Source organism: Perca fluviatilis, chromosome 5 (assembly GCF_010015445.1).
Source record: "Perca fluviatilis chromosome 5, GENO_Pfluv_1.0, whole genome shotgun sequence".
NCBI classification, from domain to species: Eukaryota; Metazoa; Chordata; class Actinopteri; order Perciformes; family Percidae; genus Perca; species Perca fluviatilis.
Window position 1 is genome coordinate 6,697,993 of NC_053116.1, and position 22,940 is coordinate 6,720,932.

General features: G+C 43.1%; 1 protein-coding gene across 1 annotated transcript; it reads left to right on the forward strand.

Moving 5' to 3' along the window:
- ccm2l (CCM2 like scaffold protein) lies at positions 1–22,940 on the forward strand. Its single transcript, XM_039801845.1, is given in 12 exon segments — positions 1–265; positions 3,721–3,888; positions 5,291–5,374; positions 6,167–6,350; positions 7,685–8,116; positions 8,119–8,315; positions 11,599–11,728; positions 12,805–12,868; positions 14,437–14,593; positions 15,274–15,412; positions 21,406–21,553; positions 22,436–22,940. Coding segments are annotated over 12 exon segments (1,866 nt in total). The 5' UTR covers positions 1–235; the 3' UTR covers positions 22,569–22,940.

Sequence of the window (22,940 nt, forward strand, 5' to 3'; positions counted from 1 at the left end):
TCAGTGTGGAAACAAAAGGAACAAGAATGGAGCAGCCTGGACAGAAGCTGAAATAACTCCAACCGAGAGAGACGGCGACAAAGAAGGAACGATGGGAAAAAACAACTGTAAGACAGACAAAAAGACAAAAAAAGACAAACTGAAACAAAACTAAAATCCCATTCAGCAACGAGTGGCCAGGACAAGGACCCATCTGACCCAGAACAGGACAATTACAGAGGGAGACTTACCCACGATGGACTATGAACCCAAGAAGTCCAGGAAGGTAGAGTAGCTTGTGTTCTGTCTCCGAGTTTCGATTTTGTTCAAGACATTTGGACTGGGATTGATTTGTTCCCCGAACTTTCTCCAGAACACATTTTCTCATATTTTATCATCCGAGATAAGAGTTGGGAATTCACTTGTGGGCGTGAAGTAAGTCAGTGTGAATCTTTTGAAGCATATTTATACTGTTGACCAATAGCAAACTGTCTCTCTTGACAGGCTGATCTTTAAAAGGAATATGACAAGATCTAGAGCAGGGGGCTAGCACTGGATAGTATAATGTATATTGACATGCTTTTATTTAACTGAAAAAGTCAAACATCTTTGTATTAGTGCATGTCTCATATAGCTTTCTCCCATACAGTTTGGTCAACATAAAGCCCTATAAAAGTCGGCAACAAAAGTTTGTTAGCCATCGTAGAATTTAGCAAATCATAAAAAACAAAGATAACATTTTTAAAAGCAGCCTACCACACAACCGACTCGCAACAACCTGTTTCCCATCCTGAATATGTAAACTCTCTGGTTGTGTGGGAATTTCTGAGGCTCAAATCGGCAAATCTGTCAAAATCTGCTTTGAGTGTCACATAATTACTGTGTGAAAAACAGTTCCCTGACTTTTTTGTTGTTGTGGTGCACAACTATTCGGGCAAAAATTTGCTGTGAACCTAAATTGAAATGTGGGCCGGATCAAAATTTGCAAGGGCCTTAAGTTTGACACATGTGATCTGCAGAGTTCATAGTCTACAATCACGCTGTCCACTTCCGGGATTGCTCCGGTGCCGCAGGAAATTCTGCCAGATGCGTGTCTTTTCGCCAGGATGTCCGTTACCTTCCTCTTCCTTTGTGTTGGCGTTCTAACCTCCGGTGGATTTCTGAGGACTATGGTTAACTGCTCCTCAGATCTCTGCAGGGTAAATCCAGACAGCTAGCTAGACTATCTGTCCAATCAGAGTTTTCTGTTGCACGACTAAAACAACCTTTGAACGTACACGTTCCACCAAAACAAGTTCCTTCCCGAGGCTATTTTGCAGAGGCACCGTGGCTCCGTCTGGCGCTTATCGCTGCCCAAGACTAATGTGATTGGTTTAAAGAAATGCCAATAAACCAGAGCACATTTTTCTCCCATCCCGGAATGCTGTGTGGACTAGCCGGACAAAGCGAGACTAGAGAGTCTAAAATGGAGGACACAATCGTTACTTGCACCATGCAGTTTTATTCATCCACCACAAAAGAGGAATGGTTTCCAGTCAGCTGTAAGACAGGAGATGATGATATCACTCTGGAATAGCCTGTGAATTTATTGTCCCTAAAGTGACCATGCTAAGGAGCTAACTAACTGTAGGCCTAACTAACCGACAGTTAGCAGTCTGGCTATAGCTTAAAGAGCTGTTTTCCCCTTAGTTGATATAGTGAGCAGCATAGTAAAGGGGAAATAGAAATTACCCCTCAGAGCTAGTGTGACTGATAAGCACTAGTACGTTCCTGGTTTGTCTGTTAATCATTAGCTGCATTTCCTGAGGACACACACGGATAAACTTCTCCGTGCATCGTTCTGGTGGCGACCGTGGCTCCAACACAAAACCACCTGGAGATTCACCTCATTCTTTAACCCTACTGTTGTCCTCAGGTCGAATTTGACCCATTTTCAATAAGTTTCTATATCAGAAATGTGGGTTTCTTTCAAACAAATACTCAAAAAAAACAAAACGTGGATGGTTCCATGCAACGCTCTTCACAAGTAGAATAAATGATCAGTTCACTACTTTCATTGAATTTGGGTGTTTTATTAAATTTTATAGCATTTGAATAAAGAACGTTGTAAAAAAAAGCATCAAAAAAGTTGTAAAAAGAACACAACATGAACGTCAAAGAAAGCAGCGGGAAAATCGACAATAACATCGGAAAAAGTGACAAAAAAACGTGGGGAAAATATGACAAAAAACGTTGAAAAAAGCTTCAAAAACGTTGGAAAAAGTGACAAATAAGTAAAAAAAAAAGCTGCATGGTCAACCAATGGGAAGACAACACAAGGGTTAAAAGCATGCTCTCACTAATAAGGAGCATATTGTAGACGGCTTCCATAGATTCTAAAACTCAGAATAACACAGCATAAGAAAACATATTTCTTAAATAGGTCTGACCTGGACAACTTGTTACATTCATTACAAAATCCAGTTATTTCCCTATTTCTCCTCAAAGAAACAGTGGAACAAGACGCAGACCAAAACTCATTAAACCGTCCTCTGTCTTACGATTAATTTCAGCTGACTACACAGATGTTCATCAGACACCCGCTACGGAGAAATCTGTCCTTGTTTCCTTCAGAAAGACAGAAAGGAAAAGTTTCTGACTCTAAAAAAAGCTAATTTCCCCTCTCTCTATTCGCTGTGTGTGTGCGCGTGTGTGTGTGTTAAAACGTCCATGCCTTCCATCCACAGTATATTAGTGTGCGTGCTTGCCTGCATGTGTGTGTGTGTGTGTGTGTGTGTGTGTGTGTGTGTGTGTGTGTGTGCGTTAAAACGTCCATGCCTTCTATATTAGTGTGCGTGCCTGCTTGCGTACCTGCATGTACCTGCATGTGTGTGTGTGTGTTTGCATTAAAACAGCCATGCCTTCCATCCACAGTATATTAGTGTGCGTGCCTGCGTGCGTGCTTGCTTGCTTGTGTGCATGTGTGTGTGTGTGTGTGTGTGTGTGTGTGTGTGTGTGTGTGTGTGTGTGTGTGTGTGTGCGTGCGTGTGTGTGCGTGTCAGTGGGTGTCTAACAGTGTGTGCTGTGTTGACAGTGAGTGTCAGCAGGGAGCTGTCAGAGATCACTGCTCACCTGTCAATCACTGTTTGAACAGCCAAGGGGATGTACTGAATTAACACACACACACACACGCACACACACACACACACACTGAGGCATGCACGCACAAATGAACCGTCTTCTATAATATTCTAGTTCAAATTCAAACCCCAAACACCCCACCACTGGCTAGAGACTGCTGTGATAATTACAGCCACAATACTAAAGCGATGGACAAAATAAACGACATACTAATGATTTAGTCATTCTTCGAGTTAGCTACAGTGACTATGAAGAAGTAGCTCATACAACCACACTTTAAAATATCTGAACTATCTCTTCTTTGCCTTGTGGCTAGAAGAAAGATCCTTGGGTCTTTACAATCGGTAGGTTTCATCCTTCGGGAGTAAGAATGTGCTCAAGATATATGGTCCCTTTTTTGGCCCAACGGTGGGGCTATAGGCAGCAAACTCTTCATCCTCTCAGGGTCATAAATATACACACAACATTAAAACCTTCAGATACCTTTTTATGAACCAAAGAATTGGATCGACAGATGGGTCACCTGAAAATGTACTGTGCGGGGGACATAAAAAGATGTCTTATTATTAATGTCGTATATCTTCCGGCCCCATGCCTACCCCTGTGCCTCCTTCTCCCCAGAGTTTTGTCTCTCCTATCAAGCGGCTGGTGTGGTCAAAATCGACTCGCCGGCCGGTGGATCGAGGCAGCGTTTACCGGCGCCCGCTGCACACCGTCCCTCTCTACCCCCCCGACTACCTCATCCACCCGGAGAGACTCATCTTCGACTACGTAGAGAAGGAGGTCAAGGTAGAACCTGAAATACACAATAATGCAACCAAATATACTAAACCAGGGGCCTTCAACGTTTTTTAAGCCGAGGACCCCTAATCTGAAAGAGAGACGGAGCAGGGACCCCCTACTACATACATTTCTGAAATGAAGTGGCATATTAAACTGGGCCTACAATAACATAACATTTTTAGTGCGTAGAATAAAACAATAATTGTTGGCATGATTTTATAAAATTCTGTTTTAATGTTACATGTGGCACATGGAATCCTTAGGATGAACTTTATGTGTGGATTGCTACCTTAGTGACCACGTCTCTTAAAGGGCCAGCAAACAATGTCTTTTCACAAAGTAGGCTGGTTTATATTTGCTAATAATATGCTGGATTCATGTAAAAGCCTTTTGGTTACACTTTACTTGAAGGTATCTACATAAGAGTGACATGACACTGTCATGAACACATGACACTGTCATGAACGTGTCATAACCATTATAAACAAGTCATAAACGTTTATGACATAACGCTGCTTTTAGTAAGTGTCATTCGGTTTTTGTTATGACAAGTTATGGTTATGGTTATGGTTATGTTTAGGTTTGGGTTCAAACGCAGCGCACGGGCACAAGGGGACCACTGGTGTGGATAAAACACTTTAAAGAACTCCTTAAAAACCAGGTTCGGTTAAAAAATAAAAAAGACGGGGCTGTTTAAAAAACGGCCACATATTAAAAGGAGGTTAAAAGAACCACTGGAAAGGAAGGACAGCAGGAATTTTAAACTTTAAATAAAAGGTCAACTCCACAACTACTCCGGTGTCTCTCCCAGAGAAATATCAAGGTAAAAAAGATTTTTTATAATAAAAAAATAAATAAAATAAAAAACACCCACATGCCTACATACATATATACAGTTGTGTAATAAATAAAATTATAAAAATATAAAAAGCCTGGTGTCCCAATATAAATAAAATGGTTATGTTTAGGGTTAGGGTTATGGTTAGGATTAGGGTTCATGTGTCATGACTGAGTCATGTCACTCTTATGTAGATACCTTCAAGTAAAGTGTTACCGACATTTATTTCTTTCTCTTTCTCACTTATAGGTAGCACATTACAACTTTTATTTAAACATCTGTTACACTATAAGAGCTAGACAGTATCACATGTACAGAACAATGCATGGCACCTCCAGCAAAGCCATTAATACGCATAAATACGAGAAGAAAAAATAAGAATTGCACCTTTGCTATCCCTCTCCAAGACAGTCCTGTCCCCTCTTGGGGTTTTTACCACTTAGACATTTCTAATTTTGAGAAAAACATTCAAAAGATTAATTATCCCGGACCCCCTGTTGAAGATCTCTGTACTAAAGTCACCAGTGACCTGATGACAACAGTTAGTTGACCTTTCACCTCTCCCCTCAGTTCCTCGGTCACCTGACCTGGGTGTCGGTTTCCCTGAACCCCTCCAGCCGAGACGAGCTGCTGCAGCTGCTGGACACAGCCAGGGTTAGTGATCAATAACTAGTATTCACATCACACGTCAGTCATAATAAGCATTCACTGTAACTACTAACTGTAAGGTTAGACAACCTACACCTTTTTCTATTAGATATTTATTATTTAGGCTATAATTTTTAGTTTAGAATGCTGCTCCCTTTTTTTTGCATGTGTTGCGAGCAGCCTCATTCAAAAATGTCTTTTTACTGCTAGTAAACATTTAAAGTAACATTTTGATATGCCTGAAATGTAGCGCAGTAAAAGTAGAAAGTGGCATGAAAAAAAAAGTAAAGTACAAGTACCTCAACATTAAAGTACAGTTCTTGAGTAGATGTACTTAACCCTCCTGTTATCCTCGGGTATAATTTGAACCATTTTCAAAAAGTTTCTACATCAGAAATGTGTGTTTCTTTCAACCAAATTGTCAAAGAAAATAACGTGGATGCTTCCCTACAACGCTCTTCAGAAGTAAAACAAATGATCAGTTCACTACGTTCATTGAATTTGGGTGTTTTGTTCAATTTTATAGCATTTGAAAAGAAAAATGACAAAAGAACTTTTCCAGATAAAAGCTCCAGAAATGCAGCGAAAAACATCAATAAAGTGGCGAAAAAAACATCGTAAAAAGTGACAATAAACTTGGAAAAAAAACAACGCAAAAAAGGCCAGGAAAAGTGACAAATGGCGAAAAAGAACTAAAAGTTGCATGGTCGACAGGAAGACAACAAAAGGGTTAATGACATTCTAAAACTGCTAATCAATAATCACTCATGTTGAATCGGTGTCCCTGTTGGTCAGTAGCAGTTGAAGGTGCTGCCGTTGAAGACCAGCGTGGACCAGGACTGCATTCTGAGTCTGTCCGCTCGCTGTCTGCTGCTGACGTGGAGAGACAACGAGAAGCTGCTGGTGAGGATTCCCACACACGAGATCGCTGCTGCCTCCTACCTGAGAGACGACGCGCTGCACCTGCTGGTCCTCAAGACAGGTGAGGACCGGGCCCCCAGGAAGTGTGCCGGGCATTTAAGTGCTCATATTATGCTCATTTTCAGGTTCATAATGGTATCTAGAGGTTATATCAGAATAGGTTTACATGGTTTAATTTTCAAAAAACACCATATTTTTATTTATTTATATAGCACATTTCAGCACAAGGCAACTCAAAGTGCTTTACACAAAACATCAAACATTAAAAAGCAAAGAGCAAAATAGAGATTAAAAATAAAAATATTAACGAATACAAATTTAATACCATATAAGATACATAAATAAAAATCATAGTTCAGTAGAACAATTAATACGAGAATAAAAATCCAAGAATTAAATTTACAGTTCCGTATTAAAATTTAATACAAGATAAAATACAAGACTAAAATTCACTGTTCAGTATAAAAATTTAACGAAAAGCATCATCAAAAAGAAAGGAGAGTCGGGGGCGGACCTGCACTTTTCTGGTAGTTTGTTCCAGATATGTGGAGCATGCTGCTTCTCCCTGTTTAGTTCTGACTGTTTAGTTGTACTACACATTGTTGTGGCTCCTCTTTTCACCCTGTGTGTTGAGCTCTCTATTTTAGCTACAGAGTGAGGCATCGCGCTTCTGTTCCGTCTTTGTTGGGAGTCGCACATCCGCAGTACCTAGGTAAGGACTACTAGCTAGTCAGAAGCAGAGTATGAGGGCGTGCTCTGACAGTACCTAGGTAAGGACTACTAGCCAGTCAGAAGCAGAGTATGAGGGCGTGCTCTGACAGTACCTAGGTAAGGACTACTAGCCAGTCAGAAGCAGAGTATGAGGGCACGCCACGCTAGCAGCTAGGCGAGCATTATAACGTTGTGTTACAAAGTGACCCACGTTTGTCTCTGAAGTAAAGGCTGGACTACAATAGAGCTGTTTGGAGCAGTTTGTGAACAGTGTTTTCTGTTGGAGATGGTAAGTCCCTTTGGGGGGGGGGGGGGCTTTGGGCTTTTTCACTTTGTAAACCTATAACGTGCACAAAAACAGATATGTAACACAATAAAGGAAAGGGAAAAAGCCAAGAAGCATAATATGAGCTTCCAGGCAGCGCTGCCTGGAAAGAACTAGGATTAGGCAATGGTCAGGGTTAGGGTTAGGGTTAGGGAAAAGTTTCGGCCTGTCTGGTCTATTGCAAATTTATCGCAAGATAAATCCATTCCTTAATCTTTGCTCTTGGACTTCTGGTTTGGTAGTATTTGGGAGAAAGTTCCATTCACACATTGCTCTGTATCTGTGACATGAGATAGGATTGACCGTCTCTTCTACTATGAAAAAGATAGTGTATACATTTTTGAACCCTCGTTCCACAGGTCTGAATGTGGATACAGTGGTTGCCGGGGACGACAGCCTGGACCGGAAGAAGCCAACGGGCATAGACGGCCGACGTCAAACCATGAGCTGCAATGCCGACCCCCGGCCCGCAGGGGGCACCATGGAGCGGCGGCACACCATCTGCGGAGTCGACTGGAGGCCCTCGCTGTCCCGCAGCAGCCACGACAAAAACCAGAATGTGGAGAGGAGGGAAGGAGGAGGAGGAGGAGAGAGAGGCGGGGGGGAGAGAGGAGGAGGAGGCAGTTTAGAGAGGAAGAGGGTGGGAGGGAGCTGGGAGAGGAGGCAGCAAACGCGCAAAACAGGAGGGAGCTGGGAAAACCGCAGAGCGAGACCCATGAGCGGGAGCTGGGGGGTAGGGGTGGGAGGGGGTGGCGGTGGAGGGAGCTGGGAGAGGAGGCACGGGGGAGGTGGGGGAGGGGGAGCTGGGAGAGGAGGGGAGGAGGTGGTGGCGGCGGCGGTGGGAGCTGGGAGCGGCGGCAAGCCTGCACAGGAAGCTGGGAACGGGGGAAGAGCTACGGCAGCTGGGAGAGGAGGAACCACAACCCGCTGGAGCCCACGCCCTGCCCCGACGCCTACTGCAACCTGGTCATCCTGGCCGTGGAGAACAGGGTGGGACCCCTGAGCTGTGTTGGAACCATTCCCTCATTCCCTCACTCACTCACTCACTCACTACTCCCTATGCAGTGTGTATTAAAGGTCCCATGGCATGAAAATGTCACTTCATGAGGTTTTTTAGCATTAATATGAGTTCCCCCAGCCTGCCTATGGTCCCCCAGTGGCTAGAAATGGTGATAGGTGTAAACCGAGCCCTGGGTATCCTGCTCTGCCTTTGAGAAAATGAAAGCTCAGATGGGCCGATCAGGAATCTTCTCCTTATGAGGTCTTAAGGAGCAAGGTTACCTCCCCTTTCTCTGCTTTGCCCGTCCAGAGAATTTGGTCAACCCATGAAGAGAGACATCATGGCTTTCAAACGAGCAAAGTGGCAGTTGGTCAAGGCCACACCACCCCTCTCTCCTCCTCAATAGCTACAGATACAGAAATGGCACATCCTAAGGAAAGCTCATTGTGGGACTGGCTCTAGTGGCTGTAATTCTGCACCAAGGCTGAATTTCAGGAAAGAGACTTCAGATACAGTATTAGGGGACCACTAAGGTCTATATAAAAGAGACTTCAGATAGAGTATTAGGGGACCACTAAGGTCTATATAAAAGAGACTTCAGATACAGTATTAGGGGACCACTAAGGTCTATATAAAAGAGTCTTCAGATACAGTATTAGGGGACCACTAAGGCCTATATAAAAGAGTCTTCAGATACAGTATTAGGGGACCACTAAGGTCTATATAAAAGAGTCTTCAGATACAGTATTAGGGGACCACTAAGGTCTATATAAAAGAGACTTCAGATAGAGTATTAGGGGACCACTAAGGTCTATATAAAAGAGACTTCAGATACAGTATTAGGGGACCACTAAGGTCTATATAAAAGAGTCTTCAGATACAGTATTAGGGGACCACTAAGGCCTATATAAAAGAGTCTTCAGATACAGTATTAGGGGACCACTAAGGCCTATATAAAAGAGTCTTCAGATACAGTATTAGGGGACCACTAAGGTCTATATAAAAGAGACTTCAGATACAGTATTAGGGGACCACTAAGGTCTATATAAAAGAGACTTCAGATAGAAGTATCCATAGCATCCAAAGAGCACCATGTCATGGGACCTTTAAATAGTGAACTATATAGGGAACGACCAAGCTTGATTTTCACTGAAAACATGGCTGCGTCAGTAGATGCGCCGGTTATTTGTGTGACGGAGGCGAGCGCGCCCTAGCCTGACATGGTCAGACTCAGATTCTGAATCTGAGTCTGATATTGCTCCATTGGGCTGTTATTATGGGGCGTGTTTCAACCGAACCGGGAAAGAAAATGCTTCTGCACTCAATCAGATGCAACGGATGTTGAGCGACGCATAGTTGTCAACAGAACTGCACGCACGCTATAACCAGTCCCTCCAGAAAAACGCAATTATGCGATCGCATAATTTAATGCATAATCAGCCAAAGTCCACATTTTTTCAAGTACGCCGCACTTTCGCCGCATAAATTGCCGATTTCTGCGCAAAATATGCGGGGATGCATGATTTCATAATCCCCAACATTTTCGTTGCAAGAAAAGTCACATATATCTTAGCAGAAAGTTGAAAAATGTTGCGTTTACTTCACACAAGAGCAGCCATTTTACCCTGTTGCCATGGGAACGTTGTGAAGTGACGTAATGACGCGACGTGAACATCATCGAAAAGCAGGGTGTTGGGGGGGGAATCACTTTTTTTTCTCTTTTTCATCAAACCACAGTTTTTGCAAGTTCCCGCAATTTCATCGCATTAAATTGCATAAATATCTTGCATATTCCATTGCATTTTTTAAGAAAACGTGCCGCATAATCAAGGATTTTTGCCTGAAACAAAAACAAAACTCAACCCGAGCGCTCTTTGGTGACGGGGTGGATTACGTTACTGTTGATCATCTGTCCATTATCGTATAAAGCCCACCCTGACAATTTGATTGGTCCAAACAGCTCTGGTTGGAGAATAGTCGCTCCACAACGGATCAAGTCCAGACCGAACTTCCCGACCTCAAATGTTGTGGGCGGGGCTAAATTTGGCGGTTATCCAGGCTAGGCACGCCCAGCATCATGTAAACAAACCGAAACAGAAATACTTCTAATACGTCCCTGAAACTAACCGAGCACTAGAGAATAGTCAAAGGTTTTATATACTGTATGTTGCGTGTTACATTTCTACGGTTTAGAAACCAAAGCCTGCTCCATTTTTTTCCTTTTCAGTTTTTTGCGGGTGCTTCTGCTTCTTCTTCTCCTTCGGGAAAACACGGCCGCATTGCATTGTGGGTATACGGGGAGTAAAATGTAGGGTACATCGTATGTACACTCAAATTAGTTGCGCATTGTGGGTATTTTATAGTGACTATGTAGTGAATGAATTGGAACACCACATAGTGGACTATTACTATGATTGGGAACAGTTTATAAAACAGCTCTGGTCTGCTTACAGTTACTTTACTAACTAATACTATATAACTAGCTAATACACACATTTGACAAAATGTGGACTCTGGACTCAAATGTTGTACCATCTGAAGTCCCAATCCCTGGAGCTGGGCTGCACGAGACAAAAAACAGTTAGTGTGTGTGTGTGTGTGTGTGTGTGTGTGTGTGTGTGTGTGTGTGTGTGTGTGTGTGTGTGCGCGCTCATAGTTGAGAACTTAAAAAATATCCCTGTGGACATAACAGAAAATAACAGTGACAGGAAATAAACCAGTGCAGAGTGTGCATTCAAAAAAATTACATATTTATCGAGATTAGCTTTCTTTTTTTTTTTTGTGTTTTTTTTTTTTGTGTGTGTGTGTGTGTGTGTGTGTGTGTGTGTGTGTGTGTGTGTGTGTGTGTGTGTGTGTGTGTATCCTCAGTCATTGTTATCTTCTGTCTGTCCCCGGAGCGATAGTTGTGTGCCGATTGGCATCACTGTTGTGTCATCGTTTAACTGGCTGAGATGAAGCTCACAGACTCCAGTCCTGTCTCCTCTCAACAACAGACTGCTGGCTTTGCCTTTAGGTGGTTTCCGGTTCAAATCCTTACACTTATTACTGAACATGTGCCCTTGAACAAGGCGCTAACGCATGCAACATAGAGCAGTGAAAAGATTAAGAAAAATTTCAGCGGAGGTCACAGATATAATTGATGTGCTAACTAGTTCAGTGTGATGATAGCCTCGTTGTGTGTGTGTGTGTGTGTGTGTGTGTGTGTGTGTGTGTGTGTGTGTGTGTGTGTGTGTGTGTGTGTGTGTGTGTGTGTGTGCGTGCGTGTGTGTGCAGGATGCCGCAGAGGAGTACTGTTCCCTGATCTGTCAGATGTTCCAGATCATTTACGGCCATCAGACCATCGAGTGTGTGGACAGAGCGGGGTTTCATCACTCCATGCCGGACCGCTATTGGCTGCAGAGGAGTGAGTGACACGTAGGCTTTTTGTATGTCAGAGGTAGAGCAAAGAACAAATTCAAATTCAATTATTTTTTTTTTTTCATTTTCATGAACCATATGAGTGATTTCAATCTAATCTCTGCTAGACGTTGATTCTTTTTCAGATACTCTGATTTGACTTTCACAGAAACTACACGCAACAGCTCATCACACTCTCTCTGTCTGTCTTTATCTCTGTCTGTCTCTGTATGCGCTGTCTGTCTCTCACTGTCTGTCTGTCTGTCTCTGTGTGCTCTTTCTGTCTGTCTGCCTGTCTCTGTCTGTCTCTGTGTGCTCGTCTTTCTGTCTCTGTCTGTCTCTGCCTGTCTCTGTCTGTCTCTGTCTGTCTGTCTGTCTGTCTGTCTCTATCTGTCTGTCTGTCTGTCTCTGTGTGCTCTGTTTGTCTGTCTGTCTCTGTCTGTCTGTCTCTGTCTGACTCTGCCTGTCTCTGTCTGTCTATCTGTCTCTGTGTGCTCTGTCTCTGTCTGTCTGTCTGTCTGTCTCTGTCTGTCTGCCTGTCTCTGCCATGTCTCTGTCTGTCTGTCTCTGTCTGTCTGTCTGTCTGTCTGTCTCTGTGTGCTCTGTTTGTCTGTCTGTCTCTGTCTGTCTGTCTCTGTCTGACTCTGCCTGTCTCTGTCTGTCTATCTGTCTCTGTGTGCTCTGTCTCTGTCTGTCTGTCTGTCTGTCTCTGCCTGTCTCTGTCTGTCTGTCTGCCTGTCTCTGTCTGTCTGCCTGTCTCTGCCTGTCTCTGCCTGTCTCTGTCTGTCTCTGTCTGTCTGTCTGTCTCTGCCTGTCTCTGCCTGTGTCTGTCTGCCTGTCTCTGCCATGTCTCTATCTGTCTCTGTATGCTCGTCTGTCTGTCTGTCTCTGCCATGTCTCTGCCTGTCTCTGCCTGTGTCTGTCTGCCTGTCTGTGCCATGTCTCTGTCTGTCTCTGTGTGCCTGTCTGTCTGTCTGTCTCTGCCTGTCTCTGCCTGTCTCTGTCTGTCTCTGCCTGTGCCATGTCTCTGTCTGTCTCTGTGTGTCTGTCTGTCTCTGCCTGTCTCTGTCTGTCTCTGTGCAGGTGACAGCTGTCTGACTGACATGTCCTATGGCTATGATCCAGAGTTTAGCTGCTGCAGCTCCTAGTGAGTACCATCTGACCCTGACTGTCTCCACATTAACACACTGGCACGGGTACATCCCTGGACACGACAATTCAGAGGTCACCTGGGACAACCCGGGACCAACGCACAACAATTACTTTAAGTTCTAGAAATGGGCGGGGCCTCCACGTCTTAGTCAGTGAACAGCTAACATCACATACTCCGGTCCACCTGTACACCAGCCGAACCGCTGCTTTGTAGCTACGTGAATTGGTCATTGGGCAGTAGGGAGAGATGAATCAAGCTTATTTTATGATTGTTTTTGCGGCGATTACGTCCTGAAGCTTGTCGGACGCACCTGGGTCGCGAAGCCGAGTCGACCGAGGAGGGTTGACCCCATAGACAGTATATAAACTGGACCAACAGACCCCGTTGCTCTGGACGGAGACCAGTGAAGGCTATTAGAAGCACTTTTCCGGTGATCTCTTGCTTTACTGAGCAGCCTCCAACTGAGAGAGACAACGTAGATGTGACGTGAGCAACCTGTCTGAAAGTTGGAAGTCTTCTGGTAGCTGTGCCAAGAGAAATCTCAATCATTCCCAATCTTACAGAGACGGAGAGCGTAGGAAAGGAGATAACATGGGCACAGGCTAATTATTGCTAACTAACATGCTAGTTAACATTAGTAATTAAACTTAAACAGCTAATGTAAGTCCAAACTGCCTGCAACCTTCTCCTGTACTATACGGTAATTCCTCTACTATGCAACAGTAAGTCGCATGGTTATGATACAATCGTTAGCCTATTTTTACAAAACCGTCTGCTACGGAGCCATAACGTGAGGTACAAGGTAATGGAGCCTTTTATTCATTGTCGTGTTTCTTTAGAAATAAACAATGGACAAATGGAGTCTTTAAACGCTTCAGATGTAAAGTTATTCGCTGTCAAAGTGACGTCAAAATGAATGGCAGTCAATGGAATGCTAACGGCGGGTGATCTCTTGTTAGCATCAAAATGGCGCCATAGGAGCTACGCATTCCAGACGCTCGCTTACCCCCTTGGTTGACCCTTTCCTTTTTTTCTTTTTTCTTTTTTTTTAGAATTTATTTTTATTCATTTCTGTGGGTCACCATAACCCGGTTCCAGGAAATACATCAAACAAGGCGAAACAACAAATAAAAAAAATAAACAAAAAAGAAAATAAATCAATAAAGACAGATTTCAAAATTTCATCAAAAACAGTTTCGTCAAAATTTCATCTCTATTTTTGATATAGTATACTTCACTCAATCCTTATTGATTTTATCGACCCACACCCACCCACCCACCCCACACACACACACACACACACGTAAAATAAAATAGGGTTCTAAAGAGGGTTAACCCTTTCAAACACCCAGTCGACCTGGGTATAACCCTGACTGAGCCCTCGGTGGGAAAGGGGGTGTTACTGAGTGATTGACCTTGGATCGCCATCTATCTATTACTCTGTCAATGTCAGGTCATAGTGAGATTCTGTCCATGATGTGATAATAGAGTGTCTGTCTCTCTGTCTGTCTCTCTCTCTCTGTCTGTCTCTCTCTCTCTCTCTCTCTCTGTCTCTCTCTCAGTGATGGCTCCCAGGATGCCTTTGAGCTCTACTACAGTGAGACGTACAGTGAGAGCTCGTCTCTCTCGCTGCAGGACTCCCATCGCAGTCTGGCTTCAGCCAGTGACGGAGGAGACAGTAACCCCGCCCTGCTGCTGATGCAGGAGTACATGATCACGGTGAGTGTGTGTGTGTGTGTGTGTGTGTGTGTGTGTGTGTGTGTGTGTGTGTGTGTGTGTGTGTGTGTGTGTGTGTGCGCACCGCTTCGGTAGCCAATAATCAATAGTGTTCATTATCCACAACAGAGGAAACAGCAGAGTAGATGTTCACTCCCAGTATTCTGCTGATTAAATCCAGCGCATTCAGTCACAAGAGAAATCAACTTCAAAAGGTAATTTAGTAATATAGCCAATTTGTGGCTAAATTATTATTATTGTTAAAAGCAAAGGGCATCATGCCAAAGAACAGGTACTTAAGTCAGCAAGTGGGGTTGCAAAGTTGTATGCTTCAGCTTCTGTTGGTGGCATAACAGAACAAGAGACCAAGGTACACGGTACACGGAAAACCAAAAGACTGGTGGTAATGTTGCACTGTCATTTATCAGACGTACCAATTGGTATAATAATAAAAATATTAAATGAAAATTGTACAGGCTATCTTTCTTTGTTGTTGTTTTGTCGATTCTCCCTGACTTTAAAGTAGAGTTACTATGCCATGGCCTGTGAGTTTGGTTGGCAGGAACAATCAGTTAGCGACATTTTATTGACAGTCTGCATCAAAACGAATGAAGACAAAAATATTGTGTGTGTGCGTGTGTGTGTGCGTGTGTGTGTGTGTGTGTGTGTGCGTGCGTGTTTAGCTGCGTAACAAGCTGATTCCGGTGGAGTTGCAGCACTTTGCCGTGTTGCTGAGAGAATACAGACTGGGATCAAACATCGACCACTTCTGCTCCGAGCTGCTGCAACTGTATGGTGACAACCGCAAGTTCCTGCTGATGGGTGAGACACACACAGACACACACACACACAACACACACACACACACACACACACACACACACACACACACATAGCTCATTACTGTAACTAACTGAAACTCTGCAGGAACCCATGACCTACTATTTATGCTGGTATTGTGGTAAACTGTGCGTGACCTTTATATAGACGTGTGTGTGTGCGAGTGTGCGCATGCGTGTGTGCGTGCGGACGAGTTTACTGTATGTGTGAGTGTCTTTAGAATGTGTGTGTTTACCGCAACACATTCAGCTCCGACCCCACTTCCACTGAGGAAACCACAACTTCCTGTTCGTGAGTGAGGGCGAGGGAGAGACAGAGGGGTGTTTTTCTCCACACGCCCTGTCATGCTCAGCGTGCTGCAGTATAATCACGATTATGATTATGAACGGGATAGGACGAAGCAACCAGACATACATCAAACAACAGACAGAGTTTGTGCAGGTTCCCATAGATGTCCTTCTGTGTCTTCCCTTATTATGTTATACTGATATTGGACTTATTAAACTGTAAATCACATTTAAATAGCATTGCAGTCAGTGAAAACCTTTTTTTCTGTCATTCATTTCATATACTTGCACAAAATCTGACAAAAAATAATGAATTACCTGACTGAAAAGGACTCCAAACCTAATATGTGTACAGTCTATCCACACTTCTTTTATTTCTTCAATGTTCCCCACTACTTTCTTTAAAGTAGGGTAGATCTTTCTGTCAGGTGGTAAATATCTATCAGAATGGCATACCTCCTCTATAAATGTAGTTAAAAGTAGGGTAGCTCATTTTGTCAGGTGGTAAATATCTATTTTAGAATGCCCTAGCGTCCACATAAATCAAGTTTAAAGTCGGATAGGAATCTATCAGACTGGCCTACATCCTTTAGAAATGTAGTTAAATGTAGGGTAACTCATTCTGTCAGCTGTATCTATCAGAATGGCCTACATCCTAAGATCATGAATACATAAAAAGCACTTAAACAAACTAAGATTAGGCTAAAATACAATAAAAGTAGTAGTTTGAGCAAATATTTTAGAGGAGCAGTTCACATGCTCTGGTTAGGCAATCCGATCGCTGTGGGAAAGAAGCTGTTTAACTGCCGAGTAGTCCTTGATTTTATACAATTTCTCTTTTTTTCAGAGTGCATGAGTTTGAACATGCCATGAGAGGGATATTCAAGTTGGAACTAACGTTTCTGTTTGTTAGAAAAATTGGACAATTCTTTTGAAAATGAATGGAGCAGCATGTGTTCCTGTCAGCCACATGGGACCTTTTTCATATATCCCCATTAGGAGGTCGCCACTGTCAGAAATGTTCAATTCCTACACATAGTGGTTTAGTGGTCACTTATCACACATTGTCTCCTAAGAGCAGATTCGTAAATAAAATGTAAGGTTATATTCTCTGTCTCAGTCCTCCAAGTCCCTCCCACAATGCATTGCACACACATCATGAATGATTGGGGGGTCACATAATTGATGCAGGTAGCCGATCCCATCACTACAGTGTGTTTTTAAATTGCCTAGCCTTCTACTGTTAAACCTTATTATAAGCAAAGTGATCACACACATTACCACACACATATATATAAAACTCTCTAACAAAAGGGATCACTTAATTGCTGTCAATGTTATTACAAAGATATTTCATTGGTATTAATTAAATAGGCTACAGATATCCCCTGTTTTTGCCTCACACAATTTATTTTTTTATGTTTTGTGGCTCCTGTGTCCACAGACTCCCTCACATTTAACCAAATTGTAGTTCAGGTGGTCTAAAAATATACATTAGTTATCTTGTAATGATTTCCCTTTCCATCCTTCATTTTAGGGCTGTCCTCTAATAAATACACTCTTAGTCGACTAACACTCATATGATTTTGCAGACTAATCAATAAGTTGATTTAACGGACAGATCTGTAAAACTTAGTTTCTCCACAAAGACCCCTCTCGACTGAGAGGGGGCAGCCCTATTTCAATAAAGTGCTCATATTATGCTTTTTGGCTTTTTCCCTTTCCTTTATTGTGTTATACAGTGTATCTTTTGTATGCATGTTATAGGTGTACAAAGTGAAAAAGCCCAAAGTCCCCCCCAAAGGGACTTACCATCTCCAACAGAAAACACTGTTCACCAACTGCTCCAAACAGCTCTATTGTAGTCCAGCCTTTACTTCAGAGACAAACGTGGTCACTTTGTAACACACGTTATAATGCTCGCCTAGCTGCTAGCGTGGCACGCCCTCATACCAGTGGCGGCTGCTGGTCTTTGAAAGAGGGGAAGCTCATTTTCGGTCTACATCATGAAAATTGTCCATTTATTTATACGTAAATTCTGCTCTACGTTCCTTCTGAAGAAAATGCTCTGTGACCCTGTCGTACCAACTAGGCATCTTTTCCAGTGACTTGACCAGTGTCCTCTCAATGGCCAGCAGAGCTAGGCTGCTTAAACGGCCTTGGCCCATTGTGTTACGGGTGTAGGACTTGAGCCGCTTTAAACAGGAGAAGCTCCTTTCTACACCTGCAGATGTAGCTCCAATTGTTGCCACTAATGAGAACAGTTTGTAAAGCTGAGGCATTGCATTGTCCAACTCCATGTCTTTAAGGAACAACAAATAATCACACAGCTTTCCCCTGTTACCCTGCAAGTCCTGATCTGAATACAGGACTTGAAGTTCAGACCTCAGTCTCTCTGAATCAAAGTGATGGCCATAACTTTTCAGGACGCTTTGGAAGGCCTCCTCTGGAAATACTTGTTTCATGTCATCAAATTTACCTGGATTGACTAATTCTAAGAAGAGCATACTTTCCAAATTTGCAAAACGTCGAGGAATCTGCTCCAAGATGTTGTCAAGGATGGCCATGTACAGATTTCTGTAGCGCTCTTGGGGATCCTGCAATTGGGTCAGACGGCGCTTTCTCATGGGCTCATCTTGTGGGTCTGATGTGAGATCTGCTGCTTTGGCATAAACAGCTTGGAAAGCCACCTCTGACCTCTTCTCTTTGACAAATGCAAGAAGAGACTCAATTCTTTTCTTGCAGTAAAGAACATCCATCGCCCTCTGTTGGACAATATCAAAGACCACATCAGTCTCAGAGAAGATTTGTTCATATGTGTACAACATGAACACAAACTCAAAATCCTCCAGTTTCCTCACAAAGCCTTTGGCACAATCCAGTGTGTCATCATCCATTGCCGTATCTGCAATGATGTTATCAAATGTCTGCAGGAGGCCATCATAATTGTTTGCCACAGTGCTCACTATCCGTGATGTGAAATTCCATCGAGTAGGAGCGTTTCTGGGCAACCTTGAACAGCCTGCAGACTCCAGAAAAGACGTCCTCTTTGTGGATTTTGAAAAAAATGTGGCAAACCCAGAGAGTGATGCAAAACAAATTCTGCACTCAGGCACGCATTTAGCCCCCTGTGACATCACCAGATTCAGTCTGTGTGCATAGCAATGCACAAACATTGCACTGGGGGCTATTGCTTTCACTTTGGCCTGCAGACCATTGAGCGCTGAAGCCATGACAGCAGCCCCATCATAGGTCTGTGCCACAAGCTTATCCTTAAAATTGTAGCCCTGCATGTTCTCATTTAATACATCAAAAACAGACTGAGCATCTCACCCCCCAGAAACATTAAAAAAAATCCAATAAAGCGCTCCTGAATTTTACCTGCACTATCCACATAGCGAACAATGACAGAGAGTTGGGCACGGCAGGATATATCAGTTGTTTCATCCACCTGCCATCCAAAAAAGGGAGCATCCTGAATTTCATCTCTGATCTGATCAGAAACTGTGGCTGCAAGAGCAGAAATCAAGTCATTTTGAATAGTATGGGACATACCAGAAAACACCGTTGAGGACTCGAATTGTGTGGACAGGACAGAGTCATATTTAGCTAATGTTTCTGTGAACTCCCTGAAATTCCCCTTGTTGGATGATTCACTACTCTCATCATGTCCCCTAAATGACAGCTCCTGCCGGCCAAGCAAGGATGTCACATCAATAAGGCGGTTTAGGAAGGCCCTGTTTTGTTTGACTGTTTCATTATGTTTAGCCACTTGAATGCAAGCACCTTCATTGATCGCATGCTCAACCCTGATCTTGCCCATGCAACTTAATCTTGCACATGCACTTACATGTTCATTGCTCTTTTCATGCCTTTTATATGCCCTGTCAAAGTTAGACAGATCTCCAAACCCCACCTTTGACCAAACAACACATCCGTGAGAAGGTTTCATCAAGAGGCATGGCCAGCAGTACATTTTCTTGGTCACAGCACTTCCAGTCAGCCAGCTAACTTTATCATACCAGGAGAGCTGAAAAGACCTGTTACTTTTCCCGATCTTTTGCACTAAATCAACCTTAGGTGTTGATCTGCCCTGCTGTTTAATTTTAAGTTTCTCCTCGTAAGGAAGACTTTCAAATGGCTTTGCCAAAATCAGGTCGACAATATTAGCATTGTCTGCCATTGTGTGCAGTTTGCTAGCTGGCTAGTTCACCCCTACAACACTAGCCTAGCCTACTGTATGAATGAACAAACAATCTAACAAAACGATATTAAACTCAACAGAAGAAATGTGGGAATTAGGTTAAACTGAAACAAGGAATGTGGTGTATAATTCTATGAAATGTATGATGAAAATTGGGTAGCAATTTTGCCAAATACCAAGAAATATGTTGCAGCAGTTTGTCTTTCGACTACACTTGCAAAATCCGCGATGGGACTGAGCTCGAATTGCAGTCAGAGTCAGACAGTGATTTATTTTTTTGCAGTGATTTATTTTAGACAAAGAACTTTTACATTTAACATTTTGGGCGGGATTTCCTGGACGCGCATGCGCGATTCATTTTCAGTCTGGTCGCGGAGGGGTTAACGTCTCCTGCTCTGGCTGTAGCTGGAAGGAACTGCTGTGTGCGCATGTAGTGCTTTCAGATGTGGTAGGAGTAGCCCACGGCAGCTGCTCGTTGAAGAGAGTAAGAACAATTCTGCAAAAGTCTCCAATAACACCATAAAAAGTCGCTAGTCGTTTTTTTTTTTTTTTTTTTAAAGAGTCGCTAGGGGGTCTGAAAAGTCGCGACTGGCTAAGTATAGCGACAAACTCGGCAAATTGACAACACTGCTCGAAGAGCTTCAGCGAGTTTTTATTGTACAAAATCGCTGTCAATCAAAAGGAGATGCAGTCTTTCGAAAGACCCTCCAATCACGACGCAGAAGCCCAGCGTCCAGCCCAGCCCACTGCTCCATTGACCCCCAGAGACGCTGAGCGTCCGTGGGCGGGACATAATCGCAGCATTTATCCAATGACCGTCTAGTTTCGAAGCACTGAAAAAAACTGCTCAAAGCAGCCCCATTGAAGTCAACGGACGCTAGGCTTCAACGGGGAAATGCACTGAGACGCTACGGGAATGTATGAGAAGGAAATCGAGTCAGCCGACCTGTAGCTGACTCTGAACTAACTCGTCATTGAGATGGACGTGTTCTAACGCATTTTTAGTCAATACAATTTTAACACAATAGTACATATCTTACATTTTAGGGGAAGCTGAGCTTCCCTTGCAGTCTTAAAGAAATCGCCTCTGCCTCATACTCTGCTTCTGACTGGCTAGTAGTCCTTACCTAGCTACTGCACACGTGCGACTCCCAACAAAGATGGAACAGAAGTCTGTTCTCAGAGTGAGATGTCTCACTCTGTAGCTAAAACAGAGAGCTCAACACACAGGGTGAAAAGAGGAGCTGCAGCAATGTGCAGTACAACTAAAATATGGTGTTTTTTGAAAATTAAACCATGTAAACCTATTCTGGTACATCCTCTAAATACAATTATGAACCTTAAAATGAGCATTATATGGGCACTTTAATATTACCATTTTGCTTACTTATAATTATAAAAAAGGGCAAAAACTGAAAAAAACAAGCAACTAAGGTCATGATGTAATTATGATGAATAGCTGACTGGTTATCTTTGTTTCCCAGGCATGCGTCCGTTCATCCCAGACAAGGACGTCGGGGTGTTTGAGAGTTTCCTGGAGAGCATCGGGATCCGGGAGGGAGGCATTTTAACCGACAGCTTTGGACGCATCAAACGCAGCATGAGCAGCACGTCGGCTACGGCCATGAGGGGGTAGGTACCGTAGGTCAGGAGGCGGGGCTCCTGATTTGTGATTGTCTCAATGCTCGGTTTGAAACTCAGTTCTGATTGGTCTGTGAGGCCATGTTGTTTCTAACCCTTGTGCTGTCTTCCAGTCGACCATGCAACTTTGTGTTTTTCTGGGTCGAAATCTCAACATTTTGTCGATTTTATTCCAATATTTTTGTCACTTTTTTTTGTCATATTTTTTATTATGTTTTTGTACATTTTTGTCACTTTTTCCGATATTTTTTTCTCACTTTTTTCCATTTTTTCTGTCACATTTTTTTTAACAAGTTTTTGTCACGTTTGGCGATGTTTTTGATGGGTTTTTGTTGTCACTTTTGTTTAGCGTTTTTTCGTCATAGTTCTGATATAGAAAGTTTTTGCATTTCTATTTGAAAAAGCAAATTATTATTATAAATGATATTATTATTGTTGTCTCTCCTGGGTTTTCGACTTAAGAACAGGTAAAAACTATTTATTTTTGTCCTGATAGTCTCGCTTTGCCAGACCTTCCTCCACAGCGCCGCGGAGGAAGGTCTGGCTAGTCCACACAGCATTCTGGGATGGGAGAAAAACGTGCTCTGGTTTATTGACAATTCTTTAAACCAATCACAATCGTCTTCGGCAGCCCGCAAGTGTTTTGTTGATGTAATACTAATTTCGGCCACAAGAGGCTGAAGTGCACCAGCATAGCCCATGTTCTGTTCTAAATAGAACTAAAAGCATTCGTGTCATGGTTTCACACAAAAATCATTTCTTTGTGTAAAATAAGTGTGCATTTCCTGTAAAATTGCTTCATTCTCACCTGGACATTTTAATAAGCAGGCAGTCAGAAAGATGAGGTAACATTTTAACCCCCCCCCCCAGCAGGTACGATAACGGCTCTCTGGCCTCAGGATCGCAGGAATTCAACCGACGCATGACTGACATCACACACGACATCCAGGCGCTGGGCTTCCAGGACACACACGGAGACATTGAGGAGGAAGACTACTACCTCTGATATCTCTGTGGTCTGGGACAGCTCTGCGTCCTGTTCACAGCTCTGCATCCTGTTCACCCCCCAGAGTCAGAACCAATCATGGGGAAGCAGCGTTCAGTTTTTACGCTCCACATATCTGGAACAATCTCCCAGAAAACTGCAGGTCGGCCGCAACGCTCAGTTCTTTTTAAATCAGGCTGGAAGACTTTATAACACCACACTGTAACTTTCATTCTTGTATTTCATATCTGTCTTATTTAATGTTAACTTTCTTTTATGATTTTAATTGTTTTAACTGCTATTTCATGTTTTATGTAAAGCACTTGGAATTGCCTTGTGCTATACAAATAAAGCTGCCTTGCCTTGATGGAGAGATAAGAGGAAAAAGGGAAA